This window comes from Pleurodeles waltl, chromosome 7 (genome assembly GCF_031143425.1).
Source record: "Pleurodeles waltl isolate 20211129_DDA chromosome 7, aPleWal1.hap1.20221129, whole genome shotgun sequence".
NCBI lineage: Eukaryota > Metazoa > Chordata > Amphibia > Caudata > Salamandridae > Pleurodeles > Pleurodeles waltl.
This window is the reverse complement of record NC_090446.1, coordinates 1,325,569,852-1,325,583,924: the sequence shown is the minus strand read 5'-3', so window position 1 is coordinate 1,325,583,924 and position 14,073 is coordinate 1,325,569,852. Positions and strand designations below refer to the sequence as shown.

The window sequence follows — 14,073 nt, the reverse complement described above, 5'->3', positions numbered from 1 at the left end:
TTGCAGCTTTTATGCCCTACCATGCCAGCTTGGTTTGAGAACTTCATTCCATAGAGGGACACATTTTTGGGTCTTCATATAAACCAGGACAAACAGCTAATGTCCTGTCCATCCATTCTGTGAGGGTCTGTGCAGACCTGATGCAGGGGGAGACTTAATAAGACCATCATGAAACAGGAGAGATGGCTGGTATGGCTCTGCTGCCTTCTTCACCTGCTCCTGTATAGATCTTAGTCTTTGTGTGCTTGATTCAGATAGACCATGCACCTCGCAAGCCAAAGGGTCTTCCTTAAATGTAAGCATTGGCCTTACCCAGCATTAACACGTTAAGGAGTACATGCAATGTTATCTTTGAATCAGATTCTCGAAATATGTCCCAGACTACAACAGGCAACTGAATTAAACCTCAGCAGACTCAACCTCAAGTGGTTATTTTTGAGGAAGTTCTTAAAAATTATTGTTCTGGGTAATCTTCCAGGGATCCAGTTGTAATAAGTTAAGAATACCTCAAGAAAACCACAAAGAATCCTTTATTAGGTGGTATCTTAGGTACGGATAAAAATATTGAGAAGCACAATCAGAGGATGTTGTTGGGTATAATGGCCATTATATACTCTGTTGTGCCAACATATTTCTGCCCTTCAATAGCGTAGCCTGGTCTCAGGCATTTGTCAGGGTACACACAAGGATCCCTAAACTATTCTATAAAGTGAAATAAAATGAAAGGGAGAGGAACTACACTCCTTAATGCCTCTCAGGTATTTTTTCCTAGAGTGAAAACATTTGCGCATCAAAGGAGGCAATAATATCTTGGAACCGTTTCATATTTTGAAGAAAACATTAAAAACATATAGTATATTGTGGCACATGTGGCACTGCGAAAAGGAACTTACACACAACATGCAGAACAAAGTATAGGCAATCATGCGTTCTTCAAGTGCCGGTTCTACAATCTTACCTGAAAAGGGACATCCCTGTGCCTCGTGGTCTGATCCGGGGCTGGGGATGACACCCAGTTCAAACTACACATCCCATGATGCATGCTTTCTGCGTCCATAACTAAAACGATGGGAACAGCAATAACTTTACACCGGGAGTCTCCCCTGCAACACATAGAAGGCAGGTGTTGGCGGCCCCCTCCCAATATGGAAATATAGGACTCTCATACACATTTCCCTGAGTTTTTAGAAGGTCCCATAAAAAGTAGTATCCACAGGATGGCCGGCACCCAGTTCAAACTACATATCCACTGATGCACCCTTTCCGCATGATTGCACACTCTGTGGATCATCTTCACGTGTCTTTCTTAGTCTACATTTTTGGCATTTTGTGGGTTCAGTTTCAGCCATTCACTTCCATCAACAAGATCCTTTTTGCCGTGCAGTTTTGCAAGGAAACTGTGCTGAAAGTGTATAAGAATGAGACATCTTCTGTCTGCCATCAACATTGCTTCAGTATTGATGTTGGAAGGGTGCACGGTCAATGGACGATGCATGAGTTTGGCCATCTTGAACACAAGCTTCTCATGAGCTGAGACACAAGAGAAAAAGCAAGAACACCGAAGGGTGGCCACAGACATCGTGCCTCATGTGACCACCAGGTATGGAGTGAGGATTCCTACCACACTTTGCAAAGGGACTTTTTACTTTAAAGCACTCTATTTACCTAGATTCAAACTCATCAAATCTCAAATCAAAGGCATTGTGGAATGCCCCAATGGTGTTAATGTCTAATTTCAGATTGATGATCAGATGGACATAATTTTTTACTATGCTGGTGTCCATTTGGAAGCACTGGTAAAAGGCCAGGAGAGTGACATTTTGAAATAGGATGAGGTTAAAAGTTGAAATAGGAGAAAGATGAGGCATTGTGATAGAAATGATCTCCTTTCTACTTAGGTTACTGATTGAAATTTAAAATGTTTATTTTGTTTTAAAAAAACATAAAACAATATCCTGCATATATCACATATTATCATATTATATAATAATCATGGTTTCTTTCAGGAATGACTGAAAATCTCACCTCTTCAAAATCTACCGCCAAGGATAACTGCCTCAATAATACAACTTACCTGCTCTCTCAAGTTTATCTAATGTATATTTCGCTGCAGTTTATAAAGTGCTTTGTTGCACATGTGGCCAATTCCGCTCTAAACAAGCATTGTCAACGCCAATAGGTCTGGCTTTAAAGGAATGTTGTATGGGAATGTGAAGCATTACAAGTTGACAGCATAGGAATGGAGATGTATTTGTGTGGAATAAAAGAACTGGTATTGGTTAAGGTTGAAAAGTCAGATGACAGTTGCAGTGTCATGTCAGATCTAAAATCCATATAGGTTAAAAACTACCCTACTCCCATATGTGCTACCACCAGAGAAAAACACCATATTTTTTCTAGTTACTGGCACTTGAATAGCATTCCGGTGCCATACGTGTGCCCCTATTGGATCAAGCTCAGAAAGCTGGATAAATAGATAAAATGATTAAAGCGGCGTGAAGGGAAAGCACGTGTATTTGGTGGAAGCACATGCCTGCCCAATCAAAACAAGTATTCCTGGCTCCCAACATTGCGAGGAGCCGAAGTCCCTCTCTAGTGTTCCTCGCATAATTGTCTGGCGACAGCTGCACTGTCAAGCCAGCCTTTAAAAATAAAACAAGTATATAAATACATTTCACTAAAACATTTTTATGAACACAATCCGTCTTCTACAAATGTAAGTACCTTCTACCATCATTAGCAGAGCATAAGGTGCTTATAAACATTTCCAATTCTAAGAAGACCAAGGTGCTGCCAACAGCCTAATATGAAATTACAAATATTATGGCACATCCATTTCATCTTGCAGCCCCACACATACAGACTTGGAAACTGCTATCGCACCTCTGTGTCTTACTCTTCATAACACAAAAACACTAACTCCAACAAGAGACTACACAGGTCCTGGCCCAAGGTGGGTACTAGCTAAAGAACATAAAGACTGGACTGGCAATTAATAATCTGAAGTGAGCGCAGAGCCCCCTCCCACTCCCTGGCCTTGTTCCACTGGACCCCTATAGATATGCCTCTTACACAAACATGCACACCATTTTTTTCTATCGACAATTTCAATAACTGTGCATTTCTCCTTTACTGTTTCCAATAGAATGCTGATTACAGTTGCACATACATGACCATTGCTCTGTGTGCCCTGCAGAGGCCAACGATTGGATGAGTATATTCTAAACAACTTATGACACATTGAGAGGCACCATGAGAAAGTCACACTCCTTTCAGCCTCAATGCCAGAGCACTCAGTTGTCCCCCGTCATGAACACTTATCCCCAAACAGGACACACCCAGACACCTGGAGGCAACTCGGTTATCTGTGTGCACTGTACAGGAGTGCTTACTGGATGGAAAACAAAACTGAAGAAAGCAACATATGGAAAAAAAGGAAAACAATGTAGAGATTGCAAGATGAAATGAAATGTTTGAAATGTAAACAGGGATTTAATCACTGGCAATGATTACCCCAGCAAAGGCTTTAACACAAATTTCCTGGAAATCGATTGGTGTATTCACTTGTAAAGTTAGGAGTTGGGTCCGCCCAACGACCCACTTCAAAGTCGCTTTTTAATTACTGCCAGCGCTGAGCACTAGAAAAAGTGTCTCCATCTAAAGCTCGGTCTCGTTTGTGCACATGGGTGCCCACGCTGGCTAGCCACCAGACATCTCTGCAGTCCCAGGTGCCAGCAGTCTCTGCTCTGCCTCGTCCTCTTGGAACTGAGCCTCGGTGCTTTCATGAGCCGCACTGCTTTTTAATTGGATGACTGATGGTCCAGTCATCCTATTATAGAGCAGCTTGACCATTGACAATCAGGAGCCCACGCCTGCATGGAATACGGTCTTTGAATGCCCTGCTCTACTGCCTGGTCCGCCTGGCGCCGGTCTCTGCTGCTTTTCCTGCCAGGCCTCCCATGTTCCCAAAAGTAAGCAGCCACAGTCAGACACTGGCACATAAAAAGAAGGTAGGAGCATGAACGCTTTAAAAAATCGTTGCGACGTGTGATGACCTAATGGTCCCCTTACTCTCTGGACCCTGTTATTAGTACATCGGTTGCACCACTGGTGGCTACACTCTTGCACCTGCATCCGCAGAGCTGACAAGTTAACACCCTGACCTCTACCTGCAGCACCAGGGCTGACACAACTCCTTGACCAAGGAGCAGATTATGTACTTAACTTAATTAAGAAGGTTTATCCCTTTAACAAGCATCACTCATGACAGCTCTATTAAGGAAGGCAGCCATAGGTCAGAGAGCCTGTTCAAAGAAATAGGTGAACATACTCAAGAAAAAAGAGGGCAGCTAAATTTTGAAAACGTACTTCTCAAAACATTGAGCCCAACCGGTCTCCACCTCGAGACTAATGAACCCTGTAGGTAGAGTTTGCACTAAATGCACATTTAGGGCCTCATTTAGAGATGATGGGGAGGTAGGAAAAAAGTGTAAAATGCCCAAGAAGCATTTTCTGTTTTTAGAGAAAAATAGTATTTTTGTGATACCTCCAAATTTATGGGGTATATTTCCTATGGTCCAAAAGGAGCGCGCTCGCGCACACACACACACACACACACACTTATTTTACACTATATGGTAATTTATCATACACTACCGTCTATACATAATGTAAATAATAATGATTGTGAATATTGTAAACAGTTCAGCAAGTGGCATACACATTAGGACAAATGTTAAATATGCTGCAAGTATATTTGATCACACATCCCTTATATGTTAAACCCCTACCTGAGTTATAACCAGCTGCATAGCACCGTATATTTATTAGTTTATTTGCATATGCCAAGTGGTATACCACCGCGCTGCATTCCTTATTGAAACCACAGATGTGAGCATCCCTCCAGCAATGGCTCTGTGTATCTACCGGCCCCAAACACCAGTATCTTATATATCCTTCTTATGCATGGTTCTCTATGGTGCAAGGAGGGGATCAGGCCAGAAGTACACAGAATCCTAATGATAATACATCTCTTCTTCAAGATGGAACTTACAAGGTCAAAACTACTCTTAGCCACTTTTCAGTTGCTGTGTTTATTAAAGAGGTTCAGAAAAATAAAGGTTTCCCTTCTCCTATCTGTTAACTTGAGCCGCAGAAAAGAAAACAAACATATTTTAGTCACTGGCACAGTTAGACTGGCTTTGGTATATAAGTAGGCATGTTTTCTAGGTCTTATACTTCCAACAGCCCAGGCACTCAATGGATTCAATGCCCTGTTAACATAAAGCAAGGTCTGTGACCTCATAGGAACACATAAAAAGACATGTCACTGTTACTGCATCGAAAAATGTGGTAATGCAACTTCTTTGCAATGGAAATCCATATCCATTAGCACCAGCAAAAATATAGCACTATTTTTTACATCTAGAAATGTAGAAAACATGTGTGAACACTTTTTGTGCATGTTTTATCACGTTGAATTCTAAAATTATAGAAAAATCACAATTAGTGGTTATGGAATGCAGTTACTGGAAACGTGGTAGAACTACTTAGTTCTAGCCACTCTAAATGAAGTATTTAACCTCTTACACTGGTAGTGATCCCGCTCCAGGGTTGCGAAGTACTATGTTGTGCTCTGTTCCACACTATGATGTCTCTCTGCCTCTAACATCCAGCCTTGGTACCTGTCAGGCTTAGTACCTTTAAGTTGTGAATGCTCCTACATATGAGCAGTAGCCGAAATTAATTATCATTAAAACCTACTACAAGTATTAAGGATGTACTTTGAGGAGGGGGCTTGCAAGTAGCTGTGCGTATGGTTTTGAAGGGGTAGTTCGGTTTAGTAGCTGTTCAGGATTGGCAGTGGGTGGTGAGGGCTGGGATCCAGGAACAGGAGATAAGGTAAGCCAATAGCCATTACCTGAACGGTAATGGTGGGTATGCTATGTCTTATTTGTGCGGCGTTGAAGAGTCCCGGAGGAAAGGAGCGGCTTTTCCGAAAGTGCAACCTACAAAATGAGTTTGTATGTCCTAGGGGATGGCTGGAAACGGCAATGATTTTACAAGGGTGTGATTTGCTGAGTGCGACCAGTTGTTGAGCAACCAAGGATATAATGTAGTTTGTCTCTGTATAGAGTGAAATTTCTTTAAAATGTAGATGGGGACTGTTTTATTTCTGTGCACATTTAAACCCCCTACACTATCATATACTCAGAGCATTCTGTGTAGAATTATGGTGACCAGTAAGTGACAGGGTTCTGAATTCATATTGCAAGGGTTCGTGGGACATAGCATCACTTGTAACAGCTTGAACACGTTTGTGGCTCCCATGAAACCAAAGGATTGCTCCGCAGGTCTATGATATCGGCTCAATCTGGATAGTAATGGCCTTTAGTCCACCTTGACAAGACATAGCCATGTGCAATAGATTTGATGGTCACCTTGACAACATGGATCGGAATAAAGTTTGTGGACAGGTTTCCCGATGAAATTATTATGCATAGAGGTATTCATTAACCATCTTCTGAAATAAAAAGTTGTTCAAGAGAAACACGCAAGACTACAGCTTTATGTCATCTTAAAGCTAATGTCCAAGTGGAAAGAGTCAACGGGTCACCAAAGTGTACTTGCCAAAAAGTACAACATACTTATAATTACAGTTGACAAGAGGTAGAAAGGTTGGGTCCAAATTGTGTTGGTGGGAAGTGCAAAAGAAAAAGGTTGGTGTGTTCTCTATAATAGATTAGGAAGCAGAAAAACCAGACCACCTGAGGAGTGAATAAAAGTTAAGGAATATAATGAAAATAAACCGTGAGCAAAGGAACGAGTTCTCAATGTTGGTGAAATGGCCATGATTCAAGTTCCAGTTTGTGGAACAAAAGACTGGAAACAGGAAGTAGTGGCAATTGAAAACTAATGTAGACCCTATAGAGGGTTAATAATGACGTGCTAACATATTTCTTATGAAGGGAAGTAGTTGGGTGTCTTTATCTCAAGCAGGTTTATAAAATACTAAAAAGAATTTACATCATTTAAAATAGTCATATTTAACTTCCTGTGCTTGGAACAGGAACTCATTTGGAAGTGAGGTATAACAATGTGCTATGAATTAAGGAAGATGTCCCATCGACTCTCTTACATCTTAGGGATAGCATTAAGCACCTCTGGATCCCTGTGGCATCACTGGGTCACCCTATTGCGTCAAACTTGGTCCTGTTTGATTCTGTAGTGCCTGGTGGATCGCCAGGTGAGAAAACCACAGGAAGTAAACAGCACTTCTGGAGGCTTCTTTCTTTCTATCCCTGCTGCTTCCTTGATGCCAGCTCTGACCGGGGGAGGGGGGGGGAGGGGGGAGGGAGGTAGCAGAGTCAGCGCCAGAGCCCAAAATGGCAACTAAGTGGTAGCAGCTGCTACACCTACCTCTAATTGATGTTGATGCAAAAGATGTGATCTACCTTTCTTCACAGTGGTGAATAAATCTACAAAGCAAGGGGTTTATATGTGAGCCAAATGTGTTACTGATTACATTTAAGATGCCAACGGCAACAGTTTTGCACCCTCTCCCATTGAACAAGGAACTCTACAAGGGTGTCATCCCACTTGTTTCTCAAGGACTGTAACCACTATTGGCATCACTTGCAGAAAATGTATACTTTAAAAGCCTAGAAATTGTACACAAAATATAGAGTCTTGCAGTTTACGTGGAAGTGGAAATCTTTGTTTCAGATATTGGAGAAACTAACCCATCAATATTAAATTCTAACGTGAGAAATTCTACTGTTTCTAGTTATTCAACTAGACCTTAGTACAAATTGCTGTTATAGGTTACATCAAACCGATGTCAGAAGAAAAAGCTATTAGTTGGACTTAAAGGCCATTAAAATACTTAGTTATCCTCCTCAAATCAGGCAATAAAGGCACCATCAGCATTCAAATAAAACACACAACTCAATACCTTACTGTTCTGACAGAATCTCAGTGGCCAAAATATTAATCTGGAGGGGGAAAGATAGAGGCCATTAAAATCTCAATGACATAATTTGTCATCTTTTCCATGTCAATTTTCTCTCAGCTGTTCCTCCAATTTTCATCTGAAATTGCAAAACAATTATATAAACAACTCCCTCTAGGAAGGCTAAGAACTAGAGTGGCCCTAACCTGACTTTTTATAAGCAAACCAGATAGTCACACTGGCATTAAATGATTTCAAAAACACAACTCTTTAGAGCAGTGGTTCCCAACCTGTGGTCCAGGGACCCCTGGGGGTCTGCGAAGCCTTCTAAGGGGGTCCGCGAGAGCTTAGAAAATTAAAAAATATTAACAAATATTGACAAATTAGGTCCCCAGCTTCCAGTAATGACTCAGGCGGGGGTCCCCGGATTCGAATGATGATTCAGTGGGGGTCCCTGGGTTCCATTAATGTTAAAGTGGGGGTCCACTGAAATCAAAAGGTTGGGAACAGCTGCTTTAGAGGAACCCCACAGACTCAAAAATCAAACATTACCCTACAAAAAGTTGGTGTACTGGATAAACTAGATAAAAAAAGACCACTTTGCCTGGATCATAAAATGACCTACATCCTCTGTAGAGCCCAAAAAATGTTTAAGGATTTAAACACATGACCACGATTGGAACAATTGATGATCTCATGGATAGTGGTTTTAGCATATTTATGGGGAGATGGTTACACTCTGTCATTTACCTAAATATGCCAAAACAAATAGTACTCTCAACTGTGAAGTGCATCACGTCCTAATGTTAACATCAAACACGCCAAAGAGAAAACAGGAAAATAGCCATTTGTAACTTTTACAAATCTTATAACCTACAGTTACAGTTTGGTCATGCATTTACAAAAAAAATGGGAATCTGGATCTCTACATTTTTTTGAGTAAAACTATCTTCTAAACTAAAGTAATCTCAGTAATCCAAATGCCCATCATGGGCCTTTGACAAAATAGTTCAGCACAAATATTGAAACGAAGCCCAAAAATTAACTAACTTCAATTTTCCAAGCTCTGGTTCCGATTGTGGATGCTTCGTCATGTGTCAACTCTAGTAGCCAAAATGAATCTAAATCAGCCTGAGGTATCTTGCTGTTGAACATAGCTTCCAATAAATGTGCTTCAAATGTAAAGAAAAAAACTCTGATAAACGACCTGTTGTGTCTATATATATCACCTTAGAATAATACTTTGTCTGAAACTACAAGACACGCTATGTCATTACAGAAATCCAAACTGACATGAACTAAAGAATTCGGAAAGACTCACAAACATTTTATTCACCAGTGATTACACAGTCCTGCGTACGTTCTCCTGAACATTACTCCTACCTAACTCTTCTTTCTTGTTTTTTTAATCCTCTCTCTTTCTTCTACCAGACAGCAGAAGCTGTGTGGTTGCAAAGGCCCATTTATAATCTTACCAAAAACTTAGTGGGATTAGGTCCCGTCCATTGCTTACCTTTTGACTGACGGACTTGCACCCTTCCAGCCAAACCCCTCCACATTCGGTTACCCTCTCTCTCGTGTGAGACTTTCCTCTTCTCCTCGACCACCTTTATATTTACTGAATTTCCCCCCTCACTCCATTTGGCTCCCCCTGCCTAAGTGCCCTATGGGCCGGTCTGACCCTGAGTGTGCGCAATGCAGGGGGAGAAGGGGAGGTTACATCACAGCCCTGCTTTGTCAGGGACAAAGACCCAAGGAATGCACTTCCCTGCAGAGCTCTCTTTGCGGTTTTTAATCTGTTTAATGGTGCTTCAAAGACCAGGGAGCATTCGAAGTGCTGCAACTGGAAATAATCTGCACAGCTTGAGGGGAAGACTCAGCTTTGTTGCTGCTGTGCGGGGATGGTTTGATGCGCAGGCAGTAAAGGAGGCTGCAAGGCTCTTCCGATGCACAGCCCAAGTTCAGGCAGAGCCTCTGCCCTGCTCCACATCAGAATATCAGAATTATTGCCTCGTATAAAAAAGCATGTCCTACATGTTGTTAATCAAAATATCACCCCTTTGATTGTAGATTCTATTATTAACTCCAATGGGATGCTATTTTTTAAAACAATCTTTAACTCATTATATTTAAGCCAATCTTATTACATCAAAATGTTGGTAGCATACCTCCAGGCGCTCATTTGCTGATGAAACAGTGTACTTGAGCATTCTGGCCCTTTTCAGGGTCTGGGCGACTTCAAACTGGGTAAGGACAGGAGACCGAAAAGGTGGAAGCTAAATGAATATGAAGCGCGTGAGAGAACCAGACCATGCTTTTAGTCAGAGTAACAGCCCAAAACTTTATCCCATCTATCTCTGAATACCTAAACTGTTGTGTGTGCTGTTTTCACATGTATTTGTCCTTCCAACCTCCTGCTCCCCTAGCCTTGAAAGCAGGTTGGTATTGTCTTATCTTGAATGCTATGCTGTTGTTTATCAGTGAGAGTTGGCAGTCAGATACCGCCTAGCTCTTGCTGAGTAAAGTGCCATTTGTTCTGATGGCATTGCCAATAAAGCATCATAGTCCACTGCTGGTGCTTATAACAGTTATTATTGGCCCTGAGGCAGTCCGCTTTCTTCACTGGAACTTCCAACATTACAATGGTCTAACAGCTTGCGGGCCGGACCGCACAGCGGACCAGTTACGGGCACACAACAAACGCCTTACAAGGGCACGACCAATGCCCACAGGAGGCCCAAGCCCCAAAATTCTAGGCATACGATTTGCTAGCGTGCTTTGAACCGGCCAGTCAAACACAGGCAGCGGGCTTCACGGCACATAAGAGGGATGCAGGTGGCACCCCGGTCATTGTGAGCACCAACCTTGACCCACGCCAGCAAAGTGGGCATCACAGCCGTGTAATTCTGGGCTGGGACTGACTCAGAGAGAGCTAGTGGAGAGAGCTCAGCAAAGTGGGCACATTAGCCTAAAGAACCAGAGCTGCTCAGGTTGTGTCCTTGGGATGCCTCGTGGAAGGGATATGTGGTAGCAGATAATGGCCAACCACGGTTAGCAGCAGGAAGACAGGGCGCTCGCGGCACGAGCAAGGCCTAGGGGCCGCCCACTGCATTTGGTAACAAGAGAAGCCTAGCCACAGCAGCGCTGACTAAGGGCCCTTGGGAGGAAATGCTGTGTTAAAACACTGGGGATTAGTAACATAACCACGGAGGAAACTGGAAAGACAGACTAATCCATTATCATTGTGTGTGAAATAATTTTACAGCCTGCATGAGATGTGTTTTCATATGCATCATGTACATTGAATAAACTGCGCCCTTTTGAATCACAGCAACATCTCACTTTGCTTTGTTGATGGGTCAGGAAGGGGCAGCATAGGGCAAAAGCAAGAACGGCTCTTCTACATATCAATGTGATTGACAGCTAGGGTACCACACTTTAGCAGACACGGTCACATCTCCCCCTGACTGGGTCTGGGCTTAGATCAGTGAAGGAGGGTTCTCCAGCTTTTACAGCTGGTGAGATAACTCCATAGATTTGGTCACTCCTACAGAGTGTGCAGGGAACAGAGACGGACACAAACAGTACTAATTAAGCCTTTCACCCTCGCAAATTCATTAAAATGAGTACAGATAAGCCGAGTAAAATAAAACACCTGGAATTAAAGCAGAAAGTAACACATCACTTTGTGGATGATGTTATTTAAGTAGGTAAAAATATAAGAACAGGCCTGTTAGGAAATTAGACTGGAACCCCAAGAAGCCAGTGCCTCAGGAAGGGTTGTCGCACTGGGGAATTGTCAGTCAAATATCGAGAGCCAGCTTTAGGTGTCACCTCTAGCAGGTGCCTTTGGGATAATTTCGGGTATTCGTTTGGTACACATCTGCAAAAGTGTTGCTTATGTCTGGTGCTCGTGTAGATTAAGGGCGCTGCAAGTCTGTAGCAGCCACAGCAAGCTCACCAGACTGACCAGCAGGGATAGAAATAAAGAAGACTCCAGAAGTCCTGTTGACTTCCTGTGGTTTTCTCCCCTGGTGATCCACCAGGCACCACAGAACCAAACGGGAGTTTGTGCAGGACTAAGATGCAATAGGGCGACCCGGTGATGCCACAGGGATCAAGAGGTACTTAATGCTATCCCTAAGATGTTAGAGAGTCGACGGGGCATCTTCCTTAATTCATATCACATTGTTATACCTGACTTCCAAAAGGGTCCCTGTTTCAAGCACAGGAAGTGAGTAGTGGGCTATAGTTAAGTATGACTCCCTATGTGATGTACATTCTTTTTAGTAATTTACAAACCTTCTTGAGATAAAAACACCCAACTATTTCCCTTTGTAACAAATATGTTATCATGTCATTATTAATCCTAGATAGAGTCTACATTTGCCATTATTTTACAGGATCTTTTGTGTGGTCCTGTGTCCCTCTGTCTGTCTCCCTCTGCCTGCTCTCTGCACACTGACCTGACACCAGCTGTCACCAGCTACCCGTTCGCACAGACCAAAGGTCCGGACTGGGAACCCAAAGCAGCCCTGGCACTTTTGTCAGACCAGCCCCTGGGTCTTGGGGGAAATTAGGGGGCTGGGTGGGTGAGGTTGCAAGTGCGAAGCACTGCTGCTTGTGTTCCTGGGGACAGATATTGCAGCATCACTGGAAAACCGGCACCCAGTAAGAAAACCGGCACCCACTACTGGAAAATCAGCCCCCACCCTTCCAGCCTCCAGGGGAAATGCCCAATGCTCGCTGTGGCCATTTGGGCCCTGAAAGCCACACATCACCAGGTGAAAAAACTTGAATGCTGGTCACTTCAGACCTGCCACTGAAGTTAGATTTTAAATTGCAGCTCAGACAGTAAAAAAAATACTCTATCCGAGCCTATCAAAGAATAAAAGCAGAGGGGGCCACATCATCAAACACTCCAGCCTTGCCAGGGGGCTTTATCTAGTCATATGCACTCACAGTAAGAGACAGGTCGGTGTGGGGGGGTTTAACGGGGATGGGAGATCGTCTTACAGTTCACCTGATGGTTCCCTGCGAGTGCAACTCGCTATATGCTATGACTGCATGGCATATGGGATGGTAGTAACAAAGTTAAATACAGCAGTTTTCTGACCCATGTCTTCCTTCGACCTATGCCTGCTCAGGGCCATAAATGTTAAACAAGATATCTCGGACTGGACAACTCAATGCAGTAACCAGCTAAGTAGATTATGAAAAGCCGGTTTACAGAGAATCAAAAACTGCACACCTTTTCATCCATCACACTGGTAAACACTGCATCCTACACGATAACCCCACCCTCGTGGTCATCATGCACGATATAGAAACATTTCCTTTATAGGATCAAAACAAAGACACACCTTACACAGTGTGGGGTGCTACCCATGTGGGCAAGTGCTTCAGCTCCCCTCATAGAGGTAGTAAGCGCTATATAAATGTTGCAAAACAATACAATGCAAACTCTAATGCCTCAGATGATGTTTTTCTGAGTACCAGACAAGCATCCCTTACCTTGCCCGTTCATTAAAGAGATGGTGAGAAGGATGGCGCTAAGGTGAAGAAAAAGATTTATGCAACGAGACATGCTCCTGGTTCTTTGGGATGAGTAACAATCTGAAGGACTTCACAATCCCCACATCTGAAATGTGGAATATTTCTAACGGAAGATAGTTAACGAGTAACTGGGAAGGGGGCTAGCTGGAGCGCGTTGAGGCGGGGTTCATTGACAGGGCTGGACAGGGAGACGTGCCAAAGGCCATGCTGACTGGTGGGCGGTATGTACGGTTTCCTATTGACCCTTGGATCCACGTAGGAATGTTTTTGGTCAGTGTGTATTCAGAAACATGAGCAGGCTGCCCACGTCACGTTGCTGAGTCCAGGGGAAAGGTCACGGAACACCACGGGCTTCTTGCAAGCTGTGGAACGGACTCCCCCATAAAAGGGACTGTTATGAGTTTCAGGAGGCTGTTTACTGCATGGCATGCTGTCTGCCTTAACTATCCTAGTGTGGCGTCATAAGGGTCATGTACGGCGGATGTGCCCGCCTTTAATAATCAGCCCATCAGAGACATTTCCCAAAAGGCCGGTGCCTCTTTAACTCCTATAGGACTCACGTACCA

General features: G+C 43.2%; 1 protein-coding gene across 2 annotated transcripts in view; it reads right to left on the bottom strand.

The window, feature by feature from the left end:
* The window catches only part of LOC138246252 (beta-2-glycoprotein 1-like), a 70,128-nt gene extending 56,520 nt beyond the window's left edge, over nucleotides 1–13,608 (bottom strand). Inside the window, exon 1 of one of the 2 annotated variants that reach the window (XM_069200669.1) lies at nucleotides 13,466–13,608. In XM_069200669.1, the coding sequence (XP_069056770.1) occupies nucleotides 13,466–13,538 (73 nt within the window). In that variant the 5' untranslated portion in view covers nucleotides 13,539–13,608. Of the gene's footprint in view, nucleotides 1–9,464; nucleotides 9,555–13,465 lie in introns of those variants that run through there. The other variant, XM_069200670.1, reaches the window with a different exon arrangement.
* Nucleotides 13,609–14,073: the final 465 nt, after the last annotated feature.